This window comes from Physeter macrocephalus, chromosome 1 (assembly GCF_002837175.3).
Source record: "Physeter macrocephalus isolate SW-GA chromosome 1, ASM283717v5, whole genome shotgun sequence".
Classification (NCBI taxonomy): domain Eukaryota; kingdom Metazoa; phylum Chordata; class Mammalia; order Artiodactyla; family Physeteridae; genus Physeter; species Physeter macrocephalus.
In genome coordinates, this window is record NC_041214.2 from 100,649,539 (window position 1) to 100,674,188 (window position 24,650).

Sequence of the window (24,650 nt, forward strand, 5' to 3'; positions counted from 1 at the left end):
ATGGACTGATGTAAGCAATAGTGACATGAAGAAGTTTCTTGAATTAATAATTTTGATGGAACAAATAAGAAAGTCACACTGGAAAGAATATTGGTCGACTGATCCCTTACTTGAAACACCTATCTTTCCAAAGATTATGACGAGAAGAAGGTTCAAACAAATAATGACATTTCTTCACTTTATCGATAACTTGGAAACTCCATGTGCTGCAGACAGAATTTCAGAAGTTAAATCTCTTTTGGATTATTTTCTACCAAAATTTCAATCGATCTATGTACCCAAAAAAGAGCTATCACTTGAGGAGGCAAAGATAAAGTGGAGAGGACGACTCAGATTCAAAACCTATAATCCCAGAAAACTTAACAAAATATGGAATTTTGGTCAGGATGGTTAGTGAAAGTGAAACTGGATATACATGCAGCCTTGAGATTTACATGGGTGAAGGAAAGAAACTACAAGAAACAATATTATTGGTCCTACAACCTTATCTTGGTTCATGGCACCATATTTACAAAGACAGTTATTACAACTGTGTCCACATCTGAAATCTTGTTGAAAAATAAAACCAGAGTTTGTGGGACTATAAGAGAGAATCGTGGTCTATTAAATCAATTAAAGGAGAAATCTAAAAATCTACAAAGGGGAGAAATGACATTCTTACAGAAGAGAGAAGTGATTCTTCTTATATGGAAAGACGAGGCTAGTCCGCATGGTGACAGCTATTCATGACGCCTCCACAGCATCTACAGGAAAAGAAGACAGGAGGACTGGCCATCAGATAACTAAGCCCACTTGTATATAGAGTATAATAAATATATGAAAGGAGTTGATTGATCTGATCAAATCTGTCAAACCTCAGTGTCCTCTGGAAAACTCAAAAATGGTATAAGAAACTGGCTTTCTTTTGAGTAATTGTGGTTTATTCAATGTGTTTAAAATTTATTGTAGCCTTAATGCACAGAATAAAATGACTTACAAGTAATTTTTATTAGCTAGAGAATGGGTAACTGACCATTCTGGTGAACGTAGTGGTAGTCCCGCACCTGGTCCTTCTTGTGGCGTTTCTAAAAGAGCCCCCTGCAAAGATCCACCTTGTCAACTATCAGGTAAAATAAAAACATATTCTAGAGGCAATAATACCCACAGGACTAAAAAAAGTGCTGCCAGAAAGTGTAGCATCTGCTCTTTCAGGGGAAAGCACAGTGAAACACAGTATGTTTGTAATAGATGTTCTGTTCCCCTGCACAGAGGTGCCTGCTATACTGTCTATCACACTCTAACAAAATATTAGAATGCTTTAGTAAGACATGTACAAAGTTTCAAATAAATACATTAAGTGCAAAAAAATGTTGTCAATATTTACTCAAATGCTAGTGTTTCCACATTCACTTACATAACAAATTGCCGGCCACCAGCATTAGTTTCTGCAAAAATCCCCTGGGCAGTAATGTGTTAATATGTGTCTTGGCATGTTCCTCCTTGGGTTTATCCTGTATGAGACTCTCAGCGCTTCCTGGACTTGGATGACTGTTTCCTTTCCCATGTTAGGGAAGTTTTCAGCTATTATCTCTTCACATATTTTCTCAGGCCCTTTCTGTCTCTCTTCTCCTTCTGGGACTCCTAAAATGCAAATGTTGGTGCGTTTAATGTTGTCCCAGAAGTCTCTTAGGCTGTCCCCATTCCTTTCATTCTTTTTTCTTTATTCTGTTCTGCGGCAGTGATTTCCACCATTCTGTCTTCCAGCTCACTTATCCGTTCTTCTGCCTCATTTATTCTGCTGTGAATTCCTTCTAGTGTATTTTTCATTTCAATTATTGCATTGTTTATCTCTTTTTGTTTGTTCTTTATATCTTCTAGCTCTTAAACATTCCTTGTATCTTCTTGATCTGTGCATCCATTCTTTTTCTGAGATCTTGGATCATCTTTACTATCATTACTCTGAATTCTTTTTCAGGTAGACTGCCTATCTCCACTGCACTTAGTTGTTCTTCTGGGGTTTTATGTTGTTCCTTTGTCTGGAACATATTCCTCTGTTTTCTCATTTTGTTTAACTTTCTGTGTTTGCGGTCCCACAGGCTGCAGGATTATGGTTTGTCTTGCTTCTTGTGTCTGTCTCCTGGTAGATGAAGCTGATCTAAGAGGCTTGTGCAGGCTTCCTGGTGGGAGGGACTGGTGCTGCCCACTGGTGGGTGGAGCTGGGTCTTGTCTCTCTCGTGGACAGGGCCATGTCAGGGGGTGTGTTTAGAGGTGGCTGTGGGCTCAGGAAGACTTTAAGCAGCCTTTCTGCTGATGGATAGGGCTGTGTTCCTGCCCTGTGGATTGTTTGGCCTGAGGCATCCCATCACTGGAGCCTTCAGGCTGTTGGGTGGGGCCAGGTCTTGGCATCAAAATGGCAGCCTCCAGGACAGCTCACGCCAATGATTACCCAGTACCTCTGCCACCAGTGTCCTTGTCCTTGTCCCCGCAGTGAGGCACAGCCGCCCCCCACCTCCCCAGGAGACCCTCCAAGACCAGCAGGTAGGTCTGGCGCAGGCTCCTCTGCAGTCACTGCTTTTTCCCCTGGGTCCTGGTATACACGAGACCTTGTGTGTACCCTCCAAGAGTGGCGTTTCTGTTTCCTTCAGTCCTGTGGAGTTCCTGTGATCAAGCCCCCCTGGTTTTCAAAGCCAAATGCTCTGGGGGTTCCTCCTCCTAGTGCCAGACCCCCAGTGTCTCATTTTGTCTAATTTTCTGTGTTTGCGGTCCCACAGGCTGCAGGATTATGGTTTGTCTTGCTTCTTGTGTCTGTCTCCTGGTAGATGAAGCTGATCTAAGAGGCTTGTGCAGGCTTCCTGGTGGGAGGGACTGGTGCTGCCCACTGGTGGGTGGAGCTGGGTCTTGTCTCTCTCGTGGACAGGGCCATGTCAGGGGGTGTGTTTAGAGGTGGCTGTGGGCTCAGGAAGACTTTAAGCAGCCTTTCTGCTGATGGATAGGGCTGTGTTCCTGCCCTGTGGATTGTTTGGCCTGAGGCATCCCATCACTGGAGCCTTCAGGCTGTTGGGTGGGGCCAGGTCTTGGCATCAAAATGGCAGCCTCCAGGACAGCTCACGCCAATGATTACCCAGTACCTCTGCCACCAGTGTCCTTGTCCTTGTCCCCGCAGTGAGGCACAGCCGCCCCCCACCTCCCCAGGAGACCCTCCAAGACCAGCAGGTAGGTCTGGCGCAGGCTCCTCTGCAGTCACTGCTTTTTCCCCTGGGTCCTGGTATACACGAGACCTTGTGTGTACCCTCCAAGAGTGGCGTTTCTGTTTCCCTCAGTCCTGTGGAGTTCCTGTGATCAAACCCCCCTGGTTTTCAAAGCCAAATGCTCTGGGGGTTCCTCCTCCTAGTGCCAGACCCCCAGACCAGGGAGTCTGACCTGGGCCCAGAACTCTCACTCCTGTGGGAGAACTTCTGCAATATAATTATTTTCCAGTTTGTGGATCGCCCACCTGGCAGGTATGGGATCTGCCTGTGTCGTGAATGTGCCCCTCCTACCGTCTCGTGGATTCTTATTTATCTTTGGAAGTAGAAGATCTTTTTTGGTAGGTTCCAGTCCTTTTTTGTCAATGGTTGTTTAGTAGTTAGCTGTGATTTTGGTGTTTTTGTGAGGGGAGGTGAGCTCAGGTCCTTCTACTCCACCATTTTGTAGAGGTCTATCTGAATTTGCTTTTTAAAGATTTATTATACTGTCAGACTTGTGATAGTCTTAAAATTCTACCCAGAAGTTAGGAATCTCTAGGAATGTACTTTTGGCTCTCTGAACATATTACAGGCTTAGAAGCATGTACTTTTTAGTTAATCACTTGCTTTACAAAGCTAAATCATTTAAACCTGTTTTTTATTTTTAATTATATTTTAACAAACTTAATTTTTGAATTGGTGATACATTTACATGGTATGAATTTCAAAGATAGAATATACAATGAAAAACCTAATTCCCACCCCTAACTTCCATTTAACCTGTTTCCTTCCTTGTAGCCAACTATCATTACCAGATACCAGTGTGTCCTTCTGGAGATGGCCTACATACATTCAAGCAACATGTATATATACTTCCTTCCACTCTCTTCTATAAAAATTGTAGTTATTTAATGCTACATACCATTCTGTTCATTGTGTTATATTTAAAGAAGGGAAGAGGATAAAGTAGCACATTATAATCAACTGTAAACCTTTTAATAAAAATATTTAATTGTCATTACTGTCACATAATATATACTTTGTAAGTATTCTCTTCTTTGACAGCTTTGAGTAGAAACTTTTAGTTTTCAACATGTGATGCTATGGATGGAAGTTTATTTGACATTTTTTTTTGTAGAGTGAGCTCCAACTGCGTAAAGAAGCAGAGACAAGGCAGCAGCTGGAACAAGCATTAGGCGATCATCGAGAGCTGATTGATGCTCTGACAGCTGAAATTCTTCTCCTTAGAGAAGAAAATACTGCTACCCAGGTACTTAGATGAGATCCCAAACTTTTCTTTGTTTAGTAGTAGTATAAAGCATTTTTATGGATGTATGAGATTCTCTTCTTTGCCTTTGATTTAGTTGCACTGGCATGATTACTTACTGCTTCTTTATTATCATCAAGAGTAACTTTTATGGCACATTTATTATATTGGAGGTAGTATAGTAGAAACTTGAACTACAAATAGTGTAGAATAAGTCTGCTGTCTTTAAGAAACTTACTATTTATTGGGGAAGACAGAATCTACATTTAAATGATAACTACCAATATTATAATAGTTTATCCAAAATGTGAAATGAATGTTATGATAGCTACTTTTCATTTCAAAATAGCAGAGGATACCCTTTGAGGAACCCTCCTATAACATATGCTGTTTAAAGTTGTTTATAGTATCTTCAGTATCTTTATTCATCTTTTTGTTCTCAAATAGTGGTTATTATTACTTTTACTTAACAACCAAAAGAGAGTAGAAAATCAGTAGTTAGTAGACAAGTTATGTTTGTGTCAATGGACATTAGATATAAGACATGCAATTTTTTTAATTGATATATAGTTCACATACCATTTAACTCACCCTTTTAAAGTGTGCAATTCAGTGGTTTCTTAGTATATTCATGGAGTTGTGTACCAGCACCATTAGCTAAGTCCAGAGTATTTTCATTAATCCAAAGAGAAACCCCATACTAATTAGCATTCACTCTCCATTCTCTCCTCCCCTCAACCCCTGGTAACCACAAATATACTTTATGTTTTTATAGATTTACCTAATCTGGATATTTTATATAAGTGGAATCATGCAATATGTGGTGTTTGGTGTCTGGCTTCTTTCACACAACATAGTGTTTTCAGGGTTCATCCATGTTGTCACATATATCAGTACTACATTCCTCTTTATTGCCCAATAATATTCTAAATATTATATGCTCTACCACATTTTGCTTATCCATTCATCAGTTGAGGGATGTTTGAGTTGTTTTCCACTTTTTGTGTGTAATGAATTAATAATGCTGCTATGGACATTCATGTACAAGTATTTGTGTGAACATATATTTTCAATTCTTTTAGGAAGATAGTACACTTTTAAAGTATACTAATACGTTCAACAAATCTTTATTGAGTGCTTACTATGGGCCTGGAACTGTTCTAGGTGCAGGAAATACAGTAATGAACGAAAAAAAAATTTTGGCCCTCAAGGAGCTTATATTCTAAATAAACACACCCCCCAAATAGTGAAGTATATTGTAAGTTAGATGGTTATTATGTACTATAAAGAAAAATAAAGCAGGTAAGAGGCATAGGAAGTGCCCAAGGTGGGAAGGTATAAATAGGATGGCCCATGTCTGTCTGAGAAGGTGACATTGAGCAAAGGCCTGAAGGAGGTGAGGAAGCGAGCATGCTGATAGCTGAGGGAAGAGCACTCGAGGCAGAGGAACAGCAAGGGTAGAGGTCCTGAGGTGGGAGCATGGCTATAGAGCTCAAAGCCATCAAGGAGACCAGGGTGGCGGGAGTGGGATATGGGAGAAGGAAGCACAGGAGGAGACAAGAGCAGGGAAGCCAGATCACATGGGGCCCTGCAGGCTGAGTGAGGACTTGGGCTTTTGTTCTGAATCAGATGGGAAACCACTGAAGGGTTTTTGGATAGAGAAGAGATGTGATCTGACTTAAGTTTTAAGAGAATCACTCTGGGCTGTTGTGTTGAGATTAGATCAGAGATCACTGCCCTAGCTCCATTCAAGCCCTTAGTACCTCAGGACACTCCTAGACCAAAGAAATACCCAACAGTTCCATTTATTAAGTAGTTAGGTTCAAACAACTTAATAAGCATTTATGTCTTAACAGCTTGGATGCTGTGTGAAAAAAATAATACATGAAATTGATAGAAAAAGTCTTATTTTTATCATGATTAAATAACCACAGTTATTTACTAATGGACTATGTATACATGTTGTACATGAAGCATTGTACAGCTTCTCATAGCTTGGAATCATATTGGACACCATCAGTCTTATTTCCTATTCACAATCATTTTTATGCAGTGTTGCTTTTTAGCACAGCAACTAATGAAAACGCAGCCTCACGAAGATATGACATCATCAGAAGGAATGTATCGTCACCTGATGTTGAATCTGTAAACACTTTAAGCTTGTAGGCAATGTCCCCTGCATTGGCAGGTGGATTCTTAACCACTGCGCCACCAGGGAAGCCCCTTAATATATTTTGAAGTCAACCAGTAGAATGTGCCAATGGATAGGATATGGGGTGAAGGGGAAGATGTGAGAGAAGAGTCAGAGTTTTGGCCTGAGCAGTTAGAAGGATGGAGTTGTTATTGATGAGGTGGGGATGTTCAGGAGGAGTTTGGTTTTGTGTATTTTAAGTTTGAAAAGCCTATGTGAGTTCCTGGTGGAGATGTTGAATAGGCCACTAGATATATGAGTGTGGAATTTGGGAAAAATTTGGGTGGATATAAAAATGTTTACTATACTTCATTCAGCAGTCCTACTAATAATATTTCTGACTTCTGACCACATCTGATTTTTATCTAATGTCTGTTCATCTTGGAGATATCTATGTCTGTTTGTGTATATACCATTGGCCCTTGAACAACACTAGTTTGAACTGGGCTGGTTCACTTATACGTGAATTTTTTTCAATAAATATGTACTACAGTACTACGCAGTCTGTGGTTGGTTGAATCCACAGATGCAGAACCTCGAATATGGAGGGCCAACTGTGAAGTTATACATGAATTTTCACTGTGCAGAGGGTTGATGCCCCTAATTCCTGTGTTCAAGTGTCAACTGTAATATATATACATATATATATATAGTCTTTAAACACTATTTTATATGCATTACCATAAATTTTTATAATGTTCATGTTTATCAGTTTAAATGCCTATATAATATTCTGTTGAGTTTCCTCCACTTGATGTATCTCTTGGGGTAGCTCTGGAGTCAGTAGTGTATCATCTATATGAAGAGATTTTGTAAATTGAAAGCCCTATGAAAAAGTTAATTCTTATTGTTGTAGCAGTTATTTATTAATTAATAATATTCCATGATTTATTAGACCATTCTTCTATCATGGAATTTAAAAAATATTTATATGTTTTAATGAATGCATTGTTTTAGTATTTGAAAGTCTGAAATGATATAGTTATACATGCCTAGGTGATGATTTGTTTTCTGATATGCCAGTGATATTATTTTGTTCGTTTTTCTCCAGGCAAGACTTCAGCAGTACATGATCACAACAGATGAGCAGCTTATATCACTCACACATGCCATTAAGAACTGTCCTGTGATAAATAACAAAGAAAGTCAGGCATTAGAAAGGGGAGCCACAAGTAGAAATATGGACAGTCCAGGTGAGTGGACTAATCTTATTAACCCAGATTGGGATTAAAATACTTATAGAGAAAACAAAACTGTAAACTTGTATGTAATTATTGGCTGTTTATGCGTAAACAGCATTAACACTATTACATTTGCCACTGCTACTTCCAGCTAATATTTATTGGATACTTGCTCTATGCCAAGTACTTTTACAGTGTTTTACATGTATTATCTCGTTTAATCCTCATAATATAGCTTTCATTTAATTTTCAAGAGTTCTTCACTCAGTCTTATGAAGTAGGTGTCATTGTTACCCCCATTTTTTAGATGAGAAAACTAAGGCTTAGAGAAAGTGTTGGTAGCTTAGCAAAGTCACAAAAATAGAAAGTAGAAGAACTAGCTTCCTAGACATGTGGGAATTTAGTACCAGCACCTTTCATTATGGTGCCCCAGGTTCAGAAGGGGAAGAGATGGTCATGGAAAGAAAAAAAAATACTGACTTTCAGAAATTCATGACTTGAGTTCATTTGTGGTGATGCTTTGAAAACCTTTTTTTCACCTCATGTGCCATAATTATGTGCCATAGGCTGAATAGGCCATTTAGGATTTTTTACTTCTAAGTAATATTTTGATGAGTGTCTGTGTGGAAAGAGTTTTATGTATTTAGGCGCGTTTTCTTAGAAGGGATTCTAAGAAGTGGCTGACTCGAAAATTTAACTTGCATGAGATAAACTCAGTGGTGAGGGCAGGTCTTCAAGGGCAGTGCTTTTCTCAAAAACAGCCACTTCTTCCCAGTGCTGGCCCCCCAGGAGCTTTGCCTGTGAGTGACTGCTAAATGAGCATGTGGACTAGAAAGTGAAGGCTCCGGAAGCCCCGGGATTTTGCCCTCTGTGGAAATGCATCTAAGTATAAACACCTGAAGTGCGCTCATAATTCCTTTGAGTACTCATAGCCTCTCATCTTCTTCAGAGGGTCCAGCTGTAAATGCTAATGTCTCCATGCCATTGATGTTCAGAGGGGAAGATGTGGTTGAATTGCCACAGGAAGATTTGCCTGTTAAACTGTCTCAGGTGCCAAACCCTCCAGAAAGTGGGAGTCTGGCCAGCAATTTTCCAGGGCATATATTTGAGCCAGCGGTATTGTTAACACCACCCAGGCAGAAGAGCAACTCAGAATTCTGTCCTTTGCAGGATGGTAAGCGGGCTTCTTCTAAAGCTATAAGGCAGCTGTTTTTTTATGCTTCATATATGTAAAATATTGTGTTCATTTTTCCCTGATAAACAGAATTTTAAAAGATACTGATTACCATACCTAATCTTTAAGCTGAAGGAGGGTCTTTCAGGGTGGTTTATATCATGTGTATTATACCTATGGTGAAATGTGACAGTGAATTTCATTATGTATCTGTTCCATCAGACATTGTAAATATTAATTGAACTCAGATGAAAGGACCAAAGTCCTCAGCAATAAAATGCAGAGTAAGGGGAATCCCATTTGTGTCTGTGGTCCAGGGGCACAGGAAGGGGTAAGAAACAAGGGGAGATTGTACTCCGGAGAGTAAGGAAAGTTTAACCAAGGAAAGACAGGAACTGTGACTTGGAGGATTTTGTAAGTCAGATCTGATTATTAACCTCTTTTTTAGCAAAAGTTTTTAGCTCAGTCAGCTTGGAGAATTTTATAATGAAAGCCTATGTATAATTAAAAGTAGCTTTAGAATTACTTTTGTAGCACATATAAAGAGAACTTTGAATAATATTTTAAAAATTTATTATTAGTCCTTAGCTCATAGATTCTTGAAAGTTGGAGCTCATGGATGGTCTTCAGATGTTCCATGGACTCCTTCACTGTTTGGAAAATTATGTTTATTTGTCCACATGTACATTTTTCTGGAGCTGTAGCTTTCATTTCATTTTCAGAAGAGTTCTTCAATCAAAACAACTACCTTAGATGTTCCTCCAAAGTTTTTAGAAAAATGTTATTCAGCCCTGATTTGCCTAAATTTTTCTTTCTTTAAAAAGAGTGTTTATATTTTTATGTAGAGGAACAGAAGAATAATTTTTATTGTCACTGGGACATACAGAATTTGTCAGATTTTCTGCATTTCGTTTCCCTTAGAGGATGTGAAAAGACCATAAGAAGTTAAAGAAAATGACAGATCCTTGCTGTTATAAAATTTGTTTTAGCATTTACAATGCAAATGTAGAGTTTGTCAGATCTGTGTGGTACAGGGGGACAGCGCTAGGCTGAGGGTCAAAAGTGCTGGAGTCTTGGCCTGCCGGTCCAGTGACTAGCTGTGCATCATGGGGCTAAGATACCTCTCCTGGACTTTAGTTTTCCTGTCTCTCAAATGAGAGTCTTTTCCTTTATCTTTAATGTCCTTCCAGCTCTACAGTTCTCTGATTTGATATTTCCTCTTTAGATGTCTAGTAAGTATTATTAACATTGGCTAGATTTATGAAATATAATTTCAATTCTGATTTCTGTTCAAGTTAGCTTTTCATTCCTTAAAGTAATTTTTCAAATGTTTGCATGTTATTAATGGGCTTGCCTAATGATCTCTTATGAGATATTGTAAATTATTTTTCATTGGTGATAACAAGGTAGCTTGAAATCCTTTTAAAGAAATAATTATAATAAATATTTTTACTCGGCAAATATATTAACTGTTCGTTAAAGCAAATTATTCAGGGATTGCTCTAGACAACATTTTGTTAGCATCTTCAGCAGGTTCTGCATTGAAAATAACACTGCACATTTCTTTTACAGTGTGCAGATAGAACTACCTTGGAATATGTATTCTGAATTGGTGAAGTTTTATTAACATACTTTTCAGCATTTTCTTTGGAATGCTCACATGTAAAGAGTTGTTCAGTTAAACTGAACATGCAGACAGAGATGAGAGGTACATAGGGTGCATCATCAGTGTTCAGTTATGCTCTAGAATAACTGTTCAATAGAACTTTCTGTGATGATAAAAAATGTTCTGTATCTCCCCCATTTAATATGGTAGCCACTATTAGCCTTATGGGACTGCTGAGAACCTGGAATGTGGCTACTGTGACTGATGGAACTGAATTTTAAATTTTATTTAATTTTAATTAAAGTTTGAATATGAATAGTCACATATAACCAGAGGCTGCCATATTGGACAGTGTTGTTCTAGAATTTCCCATCATAAATACTTTCCTTTAGCTACTAATCAATTTCTACTTTTATAACCATGCTTCTTGAAAGAGTGGTATACATATGCTGTTTTCACTTTCTTATCTTCCATTCACTTTTTAAAGTATTAATTTAATTCATATTTGCAGGTGGTTAAAAAAAGCACATACAGGGCTTCCCTGGTGGCGCAGTGGTTGAGAATCCGCCTGCCGATGCAGGGGACACGGGTTCGTGCCCCGGTCCGGGAAGATCCCACATGCCGCGGAGCGGCTGGGCCCGTGAGCCATGGCGGCTGAGCCTGCGCGTCCGGAGCCTGTGCCCCACAACGGGAGAGGCCACAACAGTGAGAGGCCCGCGTAACACACACACACACAAAAGAAGCACATACAAGGGTCTCCTCCTCCTCCACCTCTAAGCCTACTTCAAGAGGCAGTTATTTTTATCCCAGTTTGATTTGTTTATCTGATGGTGGTCTTAATAATTAACATAAAATATTTTTACATCTCTTTTCTTGAAGTATCAACTTTACATAATCATTATAGACTCTCCCTTATTAAAGAAGAGGGTTTAATTCATCTTAACACCTGCCTCTCTTCTCTATCTAATTTGGATAATTACATTTTTATTTTTAATTCTTCTGTTGCAGAACTTTATGACTTTTAATACTTTCTATTTCTTTTTCATTAACTTCAGGCAGTATCTATTAGCTTTCTGCTATGAGAGGAGAACACTAACTCCCCTCCTCCCTTCCTTCTTCCTCTCCTTTGTTTCCACCTCCCATCTTCAGTCACCTTTACCTTTCCTTTGGTAGTATCAAGTTTGATAACATTTACAGTGTTCCATTACCATTATATCTTCTCTGTCTCATCTATAGATGGATACTGACATTGAAAACAAATAACAATTACATTTTCTTTTTGGGTCCATTGTTACTATCAGTCCTAGTGCCATGCAAAAGGAAAAAGTTCATAGTATGAAGATCAAGGTGAATTCTTACTTCACTTCATCATTTGCTCAGAATGTTTTGCTTGGCTCTGTGTTTATACTGTGATTTTCTTGTTCTGTTTTTATTTTGCCTGAAGATTCAAATTGCTTTTACCATCTTGTTGATAAAAGTATAATGTGCTTTCACCCATTTCATTTGCACGTCCTTTAGTCATTCCACTTTCACACCAGAGATACCTTCCCAGAGCCCACCAACCTCTGTTCCAGTCTCAACGGGTTGCTTTCTGGGCCTGTTGCACAGCTCTTATCCTGGACTTGCTGTTATCACACTTTTTAAAAATATGTTTTATTTATTTTATTTTTGGCTACATCAGGTCTTAGTTGTGGCACACAGGATCTTCGTTGCGGCACGTGGGATCTTTCGTTGCGGCGTGTGGACTTTTCTCGAGTTGTGGCGCGCAGGCTCCAGAGCGTGTGGGCTCTGTAGTTGTGGCACATGGGTTCTGTAGTTGTGACTCGCGTGCTCAGTAGTTGCAGCACGTGGGCTTAGTTGCCCCGCAGCATGTGGGATCTTAGTTCCCCCACCAGGGATTGAACATGCGTCCCCTGCATTGGAAGGTGGATTCTTAACCACTGGACCACCAAGGAAGTCCCTGTTATCACACTTTTGGTTTGGATCTGCTGCATCCTAGATTCCATTTCTTCCTCTTTTTTGGTTTTCTCCCTCAAATTTTCTGAAAGAAGTCATCAGAAGGGGTATATAGAAGGTAAACTTTGAGTTTTTGAAAATCTGAAAATATTTTCATTTTTCTCTTATACTTGATTGATGATTTGGCTAGAAATAGAATTCTAGGTCCTTAGTCCCTTTTCCTGAGAAATTAAAGGCATTTTTCCATTGATTTTTAGTATCCAGTGTTGCAGTCGAGATGTCTGATTTCATATTGAAATTTTATTTCTTTGTATTTTTGACCTACTCTTTCTCTGTGGAAGCTTTTAGGATCCCTTTATTTTTATTCTGAAATTGCACAGGGTGTATCTAAATGTGGGTTTTTTCCTCATTATACTGTGAGGCACCCATGGGACCTTTCCGTCAGAAGACATAACTTTCTGCAGTTTGGGGAAATTATATGTTGACCTTCTGGATTATTTTCTCATGTATTTGGTCTTATATCTTCCTTCTTATATTTTGGAAGTATTTTTCACTTTATATTCAAGCCTGACTTTTACATTTTTGTATTTCACCAACCATATTTTTAATTTCTAAGCAAGGACCCTTTCTTATTTTCTGATTGTCCTTTTTTCCATTGCTGCTCATTATGAATGCAATATCTTCCAGAAACTCTCTTCAGAGGAAACCAGTTAAAATTTTGTTACATTTTCCTCTGTACCTGAATTTTCTTTCTTCTCTTCTTAGTCTGTTCTATTTATCTATCCTGGCTTTTCTTTTTTGTGCTGCTGGCTTTCCTCAATGTCTGGTCATCCTTTATTGTCCATTCATATTTAAGAATAAATGACTAGGTTGAATAGTATAGGTAGTTGGCATAAGTTTTCTCCTCTATGATGTTGGTAAGGCTAGGTCTATTTTCCCAATATGTTTTGCCTTAAGTAGTTGCTTTGCGCATATGGGCATGAGATGTTAACTGCAGGCTTCCTGTAGCATATGGAAGCAGGATCCAGCTATTCAATTGGGTCTACCACATTTGCTCCTCCCAACCCTGTTTTTTTTGTTGTTGTTGTTTTCAAGGATGGGTGTCAGAAGTGGTGAGCAACAGGTTGACTGACATAACTGTATAAAAGACAAGCTTTCAAGTAATTCCCCAGTTTAGCCCTACTTTTCTCTTTCTCTGTACCTGTCAGCTTTGAGCCTGCAGCCTTTTCAGTACTCCCCAAAAGAAACTGGCTTTACCTGTAGCTTCCTTTTAATTAATAGACATATTCTGGACTGTGGCTTCTGCACAATTTCATTCTTTCACACACTTCCCATCCACTCTTAGTCTTCCAGAAATGTGTTGAAATATCTAGTTTGCTACTGCTTCTCCCCAGACCATTATCTTTACTGGTGTGAGTTTATTTGTGTTTATATTTCCTTACTGTCAGTTAAAGAAGGCGAGATAAATGTATGCTCAGTCTGTAGTCTTGAAATTGAAGCATCTATTCCCCCAGTTCACTCCCATATTGGTCATTCTACCTAAATCACTCTTGCTAAGGGCTCCAGTGGCCAATGTGTTGTTAACTCCACTGTACACTTTTCTGTCCTTATGTTTCTAGGTCTTACAGTAATATTACACACAGTTAACCACTGCCTCTTTGTTTCCTTGAAACCACATTCTTGTAATATTTCTTTATCTTTCTGGCTGCTCCATTTCAGTCTGCTTTGCTAGCTTCTCCTCCTTTATCTGACTCTAAATGTTGAGTTCTTCGTGTCTTGTTACTGGTTTCTTCTCTCACTCTATTGTTTCTCTCTAAATAATCTCACTCGTTCTTGTGGCTTCCATAAGATGTTACGGAAAAACCCAAATGAACTTTTTGGCCAACCCCAGTATATGCCAGTGACCTCCAGTTTTGGATCTTAGCCTAGATAGTCTCTTGAGTTTCTGACCCATGTTTCATCTGCTTGGATGGATATGTAGGCACCTTAAACTTAGCATGTTCAAAACAATTCTTAATAATCCTCCTTCCACCAAATCTGTTCTCCTTGTCTTCTCCATCTCAGTAAATGGCATCACCATCCATTCACTTGTGCATGCCATCTTGCTCTGTGCGTTTCCCTCACTCTCTACTTTCAGTTCATCACTCTCAGTTCTATTGCCAAAATATTTCTCAAATGTATCTACTTCTCTCCATCTTTATAGCAAACATACCTTAGTCAAAGCTACCATTATCTTTCTTCTTGACTACTACAGTTGCTTATTGGTCTCCCTACTTCTATTCCTGGACCTTCCAATTATCGACAGCATTTAAAAAATGTAAATTATGTAAATTGAGTCATTCCCAAACCTCCAGGTTTCATTGCTCTGGGATTAAATTATAAAATTTCTAACATGGCTTTAAAAAACTCTGCAAGAAATGCCCCTGCATGCCTCTCTGGTCTCATATACTCCCAGTTCTGCCTTGTTGCTATGCTACATCCAGACTGGCCTCCTTTCTTTGCTGTTTCCTATTTTGGGGCCTTAACATATGTTGTTCTCTGACTGTAATGTTCTTTGCTCTACTTTCTGTCACATATGTAATCATTTAAAAACTTTACTTCTTCAGAGATGCTTCCCCTGCCCATCCTCAGTTTACATTATGTATCTATACTCCCCCCAAGATTCCCAGGTATGAGTTAATACATGTGTTAAAATGTGAACTTGGTAGATGGGTTTTCACAAGGATGCCGATAAAGCTCTAAGGAATATAAAAGACTCTGTACTTGATTGTTAGCGCTGGTATTGCTGGTATGTTCTCTACTAAAATAAATGAGGCATTCAGAAGCCAAATCCTTCTATTGAAATATTTCTGTAACTACTAAGGAGGGCTAATGAGCTGATTATAGTGCCAACTGTGGTTAAACAGTACATGTTTATTATGCTTTAATTTTATCTACAGTATTGAGGAGGACTGTTCAAACTCGTCCCGCTCCACGAATTCCTCCAACCGTGGAAATAATTGAGAAGGAACAAAATTGGGAAAAGAAGACCGTACCTACTAGCACAGACATTCAGAATTCAAGTGAAGAGAGTCATCTCTTTACTCAGAGGTGGAGGGCCTCTCACATGGGAGAAGATTTGCAGAACAAAACCCAGGCTCCTTTTGTTAACCTCTCACAGCCCCTCTGCAATTCCTGTTCAAGCACTCAGCAATCAAGAAACCCCTCACTCTCAGAAGAACCCCCAGTATTGGGAGATGGGCAACAGTTTAGAACAAATGAGACATTAATACAAAGAAAGGACATCATGGCACGAATTGCTGAGTTGACACTGCAGAATTCAGCTATCAAGGCACATCTGAATAATATTATTGGGCCAGGGGGAGAGCAAGGGGATGGACTTCGGGAGTTTAACAAACAGGAGACGAGTCATGCCAGCGACATGACCTCTGTGAGTACCAGTTAAGGATTGACTACAGGCATATTGGTATTTAAGTATATTGCTGGAGCATCCAGAAATGACCCTGGATATCTTTGAAGCTGGTACTAGATGGCTTATGCTGTGTCAAGTCTTCATCACAAAATAAGTAGAGGTTATTTATCAGTTTATGTCACACATACATTAAAAGAGTACAACATAAAATTTAAAATGAGGAAATGAATGAGGAAAATAGGACAAAAGTAAAACAGGTAAGAAACCTAAAATTAAGCTAGGAATGAAGTTTTAAATATAATATATAGAATAAATATGTCTTGAAAGTTTACCACATAACTGTGTTTTAATTGAAATCATTTTTACTCTTAAAGGGGCTCATAAAAGAGAATTATGTGTAGTTGGCCCTCAGCTCGTGAGTAGTTCATTTTTTAGGACACAGAATGCATTTTCCCTTAGAAATGATGTTTTAAAGAATATTAAAGTCAGACTTTAATGCACATACTAATCATCTGGGAATCTTGCTAAAATGCAGACTCTGATTGAGTAGGTCTGAGGTAGAACCTGTGCGTTTCTAATAAGTCCCCAGGTGATGTTGGTCCAAGGATTACACTTTGAGAAGCAAAAGTTTGCATATTGTAGTGCTGGAATTTTGTAAGTTAAGTAACTGAGGGCTGACCTGGCAACATGAACCTTCATTTCCTTGTTTGTGGGGAGCAAAAGGATTCTAAGTTGCAGTTGTGGAGTGTTTATAACACACGCCCTCATGCAGATCCCAGTGACGGGAGGGTCTTCCTTTTACCCTGTCATGAGCCAATGTGGCGCCTCTCAGAGTTCTGATGGGAGGCGGGGCCATGGGAAGGAACTGGCCAGCTTCATGGATTAGGGGTTCCAGAGTGATCACTTCTATAAGGGCTTTACCAACTGTGGACTGAGGGCTTCCACGGGGAAGGTTAGGAGAGGGTGGGGGTAAGGGCCATCTCTGTCAGCACTGGCTCATGGGCAGTAAGGGCAATATGGGTATTGAGTGACAGAAATAGCAGTCAGAAGGGACTGGCGGAAGAAGCCGAGACGGAGATTAGGAGTGGGCAGCAGTGATCGATACAGTTGTATGTTAAGTACAAGCTGCCTCAGTTTTAGTCAACAAAGACATTTCTGTGTATGCAGAGTTTTGAAGATTATTTGAAACAGGCAACTCTTGGTTTAAAAAAGCCCACAGAATTAAAAATGGAGCTTGCCCCCTTTTCCAATTAGTATAACAGTTAGGCTAGAGAGGACAATCTAGTACTATTGCCCTCACCACCCTTTTCATTATAATCAGAATTGCAAAATGATTTTTAATTCATGCTGTTTTGCTTCTCTCTTTTTTAACTAACGGGCATAAGCTCCAAATTAGTGACTTCTATTAGGAATTGTTTTTCCCCAAAGGGACATATTTACTAAATGAAATACTTAAGAGTGACATTCCTTTCAGGAATTTTCAAATCAAACTTACATTATATTCCTTGGGTGGCTCCTTTTTACTCTACCTCTCATATTCCTTTCCAGTCACCAGCCTTCTTGAATCAGGTATATTAGGCCAAAAGTGGCCTGGGTAGGCTGACACATGGTGAGAAGGAGTGATAAGATTCCTAGAAGTCTTTGTCAAATAGCTCATAGTGCCTGTATGAAGATTATAATTATAGAAGCATCTATTTCAACTATAGCAGGTCCTCTTTTGTATATTGTGCTACGAACTCCAGACCTGTCTTTAATAGGGGTGTTAGAAATCAATCACTCGGAGTAGTATCTTTGCTCGTGTGATCTTTGTGCAGCTCAACAAACGCTAAGAGATGCAGGAAGGCTTTGCTTTGTCCCACAGACACTCTCCATGGACAGAGGGACTAGAGGGCTTATGTGTCACTGATATTAGAAGGATTAGTATCCCTTTACTTTAGCCTTTATTTTTCAATTAAGAGAGTTGTAAATTCTATTACTATTCGCCCAGTATTCAAGTTCACATGTAGCAAAGGCTATGAATACTAATTTGCTGGCTCTTAGTGGAAGAGTTCGTTTTTACAAAAGGTCATAATTGTTAGTATTATTTTTAATATGGAGTCTGTGTCCTTTTTTTTTGGAAGACTTTTCCAGCAGTACAACCTCTAACACCAAGTAGCATGGAGGAGCAGATTGCAGAATTGAATCGACAGAGTATGGAGGCTCGTGGAAAACTCTTGCAATTAATAGAGCAGCAGAAACTTGTTGGTTTGAATCCTTCCTCTCCACCAGTATCACCTATTCGGTCACCTCTCGGAGCATGGACTGGTTAGTCACAAATTCATGATTTAAAAGCTTAGACACATGAAAATTTTCATTTTCTTGATTTTGCAAGTATATATTTAGCTAAAAGAAATCTCAGAGCGCATATATTTCAGTGTCTTCAATTTTATATAGAAAGAAACAGACCTAAGTGACAGAAATGGGACTAGAAGGCCGGTCTCCTCTCTAGCTTCTAGAAAGCTGTCCCATGGTGCCTGCAGTTAATCTTTGGTGTCTGAGTTCCTAAGTTGCCCTACATGTAAATGGTATCTATTTCTGTATATGATTCGTTCATGGTGTATGCTGCAGCTATTTATAAACATAAGCATCAAAATAATTTAGAATTTCATCAGCAACAAATTATAAGGTATTATTCTGTTAAAACCATTAAAATATTTCCACTTGTAAGTTATACTTCCTATTTAATTGTTACATTTAGGAATGTGGAAAGCTACAGGGGATTCTAAACAATAGAAAGTAACTGAAAAATTAGTTGTCTTAGTGATCACATTCAAAAAGGTACTGATGAAAGGAAGTAGACCTCAAGTTGCTCTTTAGCCAAAAATTGAATTATTAAGACCCTCAAGGGGTAGAGCTGCATGAAGGTTCTAGAGAGACTAATTTGGGCCCGGTGTAAGAAAAGGTTCTAATTGTCAGGAATAGACAAAGCTCTGTATCAGTAAGTGGTGTGCCCCCTGAGGTGTTCAAGCATTGTTGTTTTAGAGAGATTCCTATGTCCTGTGGCTGGTTGAAGTAGGTTACCTATGAAGGATCTACCAATAAGACTTTTTCTCTCAGAAGTTATTTCCTTTTTGAATTACAGACCGATAAAACAGAGTGATTTGAGGCACTTCCCTGGTGGTCCAGTGGTTAAGACTCCACGTTCCCAATGCCGGGGGCCTGGGTTCAATCTCTGGTCAGGGAGCTAGATTCCGCACACATGCCGCAACTAGAGATCGCGAGTGCCACAACTAAGGCCTGGTGCAGCCAAATAAATAAATAAATAAATATTTTTTTAAAAAGAAAACAGGAAAACAGAGTGATTTGGAAGTTACTGGAAAGTAATGGATAACGCATTTCCCTAAGGTCCTTCCTCTTTGTTTATTCTAGGCTCCTCCACGTTACAGCTTTATCTACTGTTCTTCGTAGTCAGAAAGTCTAGAGGCAACTTCTGACTAGAATAAATAAGTGAAATCACTCAATATATGTGAATACCAACGATGTGCCACCATGTTCTGGGCACTGGGGATACTGCATCGAACAGGACAAGCCCCTGCCCAGCTTGACTACTCCGGGATTCAAGTTGGGGAGCAGGCAATACAAATAAGCAAATAAATACATGAGACAATGTCAGTTAGTGCTAAGTGCAATGAAGAAAAAATAAAGCAGATCACTCGTAAGAATAATTTTGTGATAAAATGAGACATCTATTTCAGTAGTTCTTTGAGGTTAATACTTTCATTTCTGTTGGCTCATTTAGTTTTCAGCATACCCTCAGAGTAGACAAAGTTGACACAACTATTTGATAAATAAGTAAACCGAGGCACAAAGAGGTTGAGTGATTTGTCTGAAATTCTAAAGCAAACTGGTAGATTTGCAACCGTGTTCTTTCCATTCCAGTGCTTATTTGTCTAAGGTAGTCTTTTTTTTTTTTTTTTTTTTTTGCGGTACGCGGGGCTCTCACCGCTGTGGCCTCTCCCGTTGCAGAGCACAGGCTCCGGACGCGCAGGCTCAGCGGCCATGGCTCAGGGGCCCAGCTGCTCCGCGGCATGTGGGATGCTCCCGGACCGGGGCACGAACCCGTGTCCCCTGAATCGGCAGGCGGACTCTCAACCACTGCGCCACCAGGGAAGCCCAAGAAATCATTGGTTTTAAGCAGTGATTCTTAGGAGCACTGCCTGAGCCTTTCATGAGTAGATACTTAGTAAATATTTGTTGACTGATTACTTCTGAAATATTGAAAATGTACATAATTATACCTGCCTTTGGCCATATGAACTCTTCAGCTAACTTTCCCCTCCAAATTTAATGTCTTCAGTAACAGTAATAATGTAATAGATTTAGAAGATTAAAAGTTTTACTGCATAACTTCAGAAATTTTCTTTCTTTTTCATTTTTTTTTTTTTGGAAAGCTTTAGATAAGTCGCTCTCACCAAGATCTCCTGTTCTTTAGGGCTAGCTCTTAATTTCTGTTTTTCACTTGCAGATGTGACATGATACCACTTGTCTGAAGATTCTGGCTCTCTAGGAACTGGCATGCTCCTGAATTGACACTAAGAACTAAAGTTTCTTGTCCCACAGTTCGTTTTTTAAAAAATCCTTGAAGTGTATTTGTGGTCCATGATGATAAAAATATAGAAAGAACCCTCAAATTTATAATATATAATTTGCAGTAAGACAGAAATCAAGTTAAATTTTAATTTTCATTTTATTGAAAGGTAATAAACTAATGTTTATTTTTATATTATAGAAGGAGGAAAGAGGACGATCGAGGTATCTATTCCAGTAGCGGAAGCCCCAGAAAGCTCAAAATGCAGTACTGTCTCTCCTACCAGTGGGCTAAATTCAAGAAGGTAGGGTTAAAATCAAGAACGTGGTTTGTGTTTTATTCTCTTTGTGAAAAAAGGTAGTGCATAATGTCTGACTTAGTTTCAGACAGGTTCACTCATGTAGAGAAAATCAAGTAATTGGGGAGGAGAATTTTGGGGGAAAAAAGAAGAAGAGTGAGGAAAAAGCCTTAATTAAGTAGAAAAGCATTGGGTTGGCTATTGAAAACAAAAATGGGATAATAGCACATACGAAGAGCGTTTTATGGGTTACAAAATTAGGAGGTAATATATGACAGGGTAAATTGACCAATAGTATTTTCCTCCTTTACAGTAAGTGAAAACAAAGCTCATAGAGCTAATTGGGCAGTTTGCCTCGATGGGTCGCGTGGTTGGTAAATGGTGACACCAAGAATGTACCTGGTTCTCTGTGTCCACTCTACATGCTAGTACTGCACTGCTCCACGTCTCATTACTCTTGAACGACCTTGACCTTCTTCCCCACCCCTGCACATCCATTCTTCCTCTTTTAATGTTAAAAACTTATCTGTATGGTCCTCTAATGGTCTCTGTATATTCCGTTCAGTCTTTCTGTAAACCTAAACATACTCTAAAAAAGAAAATCTATTAATTAAAAAAAAAGACTTAGGTTGGTGAAAATATGTTACAAATAATTTACCTCATTTGGACTTAAGTCAGCCATTCCTTTCAAGCTCTTCTCAGTATTGAGAATTGTGTCTTATATAATTTTTAAAGGTGAATAATAATAGATTACTCTCTCACTGTCTTTTATTTCTCATAAATAGATCTCCAGGCTCTACTAGTAATTCTTGTTCTCCATTAAATGCCACCTCAGGAAGTGGGCACTTGACACCTCTTAATCCAAGAGCAAAGGTATGTGATAAAATGTAATTGTGAAATGTGTCTAGAGGTTGGGAGGGCAAAGGTGGAAGGTGGCTGATTTAGCAGTTTCCATACTTAATTATTATTCCTGTTATCTTAAAGATAATATAAAATTCTCAGAAGAAAAAAAATACTAATTCACCTTCATTAGAAAAAACAAATAAGCATATACTTCTTTTGTTTTCTAGGGTAACTAAGGAATAAGGTAAAATTCAATAAGATTTCAACAAAGATCGGACATTATTGTTTCAGGCAGACCATTCCAAACAGTGTGGCAAGACACACAGGGGTGCCTTGAATAGGTTGTGGGCTTACTGAGATACTGGTTTCCTCAGTCTGCTGTGGCTGTGTAGGGCTTGGGATAGCCAGAGCCCTGGGGCCAGTCAGTTTGCTTGTCACTCTGCCCCAGTGTGCTGTATCTGAGTGTGCCATAGAGAGGTTATGTGCCACACGTAGAGAGGTTATGGCACAAAGGGTAAATAAATGTCTTACGTATTTTTTATGTGTTCTGATTTGCTATAGTAATGTACAGAAACTAAGCATCTTACAGTATATCCAAAATTTTTGCAAAAGGCGTTTTTCTGTGCTGGTAATACAGCAAAATATGGTTCCTTTGACTGATTAGTCATAGCAAATTGTGAGGGTATCTTTAAAATCATAAACATTACATTTGCAAATGTGAGCTAACAACTGTTTGATGGGGTGGGGGGGAGAATCTTCCTTGCTATTCTTATTACTAGCTTCAGTAATTAGCCCAAATAGTGAATGCCTCAATAAACATTGAGTATTTATAGTCCAAATTAATCGATAGGCTCAGAATATTCCAGTTGCCCAGCACTGGCAGATTTGTCCTTTGTTGTTTCTTATATTCTTAAAAAGCTTTAACGTAAACTGTTTTATATAACTTGCCCTTAATTTCTGGAATTTAATAACAGATTTAATTTACCAAGGTCAAATAACTTTTTTTGTTATTTTAAAAAGTTGTACATTGATTTGTATAAAATACTGGATTGATTCTTTTTTAAAAAATTAGGCCTCCCAAGTCAATAACGGGATCTCTTGACCAGGGAATATTTGGGAGTATCTCTGATAGAGAATAAAAATTGCTAGTAGCAATAATTTTTAGTACCATTCAGTGGTGTAAGATAACTTTGGTTCTATGTACTTGGTATAAATAATTGTAAATCTTGAGTGGTTTCATGCTCCTGATTACTTTCTAAAGCCTTTCTGCATCTTTGTTCAACAGATTGAGAAACAAAATGAAGAAGGCTGGTTTGCTCTTGCTACCCACGTGTCATAAGTGATGTCGAGTTGTAGAGTTTGTTTTCAGTAATATATTCTTGAGCTTCCACTTCCCTTTCCCTGCTCCTACTTTTAAGTTTTTATGTTCTTCTTTCAGATACAACTTACAAAGATCTCGTGACTTAGTACTAATGGAACAAAGAAATAAAGCAATTATTTTAATTTTTAACCTTTTCAAATAGATTTCCAACAAACAAACAACCTATAACCTCTTGTGAATAAAATTTTGAGTAGAGGGAAATTAAAGTTTTATTTTAAATTCAAGGATTTTTTTGAGTAATATATTTTTATCTTTATCATCTTTATTCAGATTTTTTTTGGTCCACTGTGTCTCAAATGTTGATCTATTTTATTTTTATTTTATTTTTTTCTGAAGTACTAAGTTGCTTTTGCATATAACTTACAATAAAATGCCTCGGTGTGACTAAAGTCTGGCTTTCAGAAAAATTTACACCCCCTTTTGAGAGAGGTCACTGTAGTCCATCACTTTTTCCATCAAGTGAATGTATAGTTTTAAAAAGTAAGTGTGGGAGTATTTGTTTATATTTGCTTAAGCAGGTAAGGGTGGTTATATATATTATAAAATTCTTACATAGTCTTTACATGTGAAAATGTTATCAGTAATGGTAATGTATATCAAAAAATAATGATTGAGCTTAAATATCTGAATGCAGTAACATTGATTTATTGGTTTATTTAATGTTTGAAACAGAATTGAGTACAAAACGTTGCTATCAATTTTCCCAGCCTTGAATCTACCGTGCATTCAGGGTAGATTTTTCTTCGAGGCACCTGTTTGATCTCACATATTGGTTTCTGTTTTAAACTTGGTTTTGAATGGTCTCTGCTCCTTGGCTCTATGATAGGAATTCTCAGCCTAAGTGAGGTGGGAGTGGCGAGGTGGAAGCACACTGAAACTCCTTGGGGGACTTTCTCAGATAACACCTTCCCTCCTCCTGCAGTTGTAAGTCACTGTTGCAGGCAGTGTGCTATGCAGCTTTCATTTGGGCCTCTTCATTGTTGTAGGGGCAAAATAATTATTATCTTTTGGTATCACTGATTTTATTTATGTGAAGTCATCTGTATGCATTTGCATTATTGCAGATTCTTCCATCTGTATTGTACTTTTTAAACCTTGGTATTTAATAAATACTATCCCTGTATGGCATATAAAACCATTTTAGTGTTATTCCTTCTCTTATTGAAATGTCAAGTTATCTGCTTGGTTTGTGAATGCATTCTTTTGACATGTATTTTCTTTAATATTCTCCAACAGGTTGGCTCTTTATTTTTTTCCTCTATATTCCTTTCAACCTCTAAGATGCCTTGGCATGGCATTTTAAAAAGCTGCTCATGGTGATTTAATGTGCAGCCAGAGTTGAGAACCAATGCAAAAACTTTTACCACTAGCTCACTGGCAACCTTTGGGACTGATATTGAAGTATTCATGCTATTAATGTTTGTTTTTGCTGATAAAATACAAAGGTAGATTGAAAAAACTGCAAGAATAATAGATACAGAGAAAGGAGCCTTTCTTTCTTAGGCCTTCTGGAGTAGCACTTCTCAACTTCAGCTGTTATTAGAGTCATCTGGGGACCTTCTAAAATTCCC

At 38.5% G+C, this 24,650-nt stretch overlaps 1 protein-coding gene across 5 annotated transcripts in view; it reads left to right on the forward strand.

The window, feature by feature from the left end:
- Window positions 1-24,200, forward strand: part of SPICE1 (spindle and centriole associated protein 1) — an 81,234-nt gene extending 57,034 nt beyond the window's left edge. For 4 of the 5 annotated variants that reach the window (XM_007107952.3, XM_024120176.2, XM_024120174.3 and 1 more), the window contains 8 exons: window positions 4,342-4,473; window positions 7,713-7,854; window positions 8,792-9,016; window positions 15,518-16,008; window positions 18,111-18,294; window positions 20,759-20,861; window positions 21,641-21,728; window positions 22,984-24,200. In XM_007107952.3, the coding sequence (XP_007108014.2) occupies window positions 4,342-4,473; window positions 7,713-7,854; window positions 8,792-9,016; window positions 15,518-16,008; window positions 18,111-18,294; window positions 20,759-20,861; window positions 21,641-21,728; window positions 22,984-23,037 (1,419 nt within the window). In that variant the 3' untranslated portion in view covers window positions 23,038-24,200. The other variant, XM_028493468.2, reaches the window with a different exon arrangement.
- The last annotated feature ends 450 nt before the right edge of the window (window positions 24,201-24,650 follow it).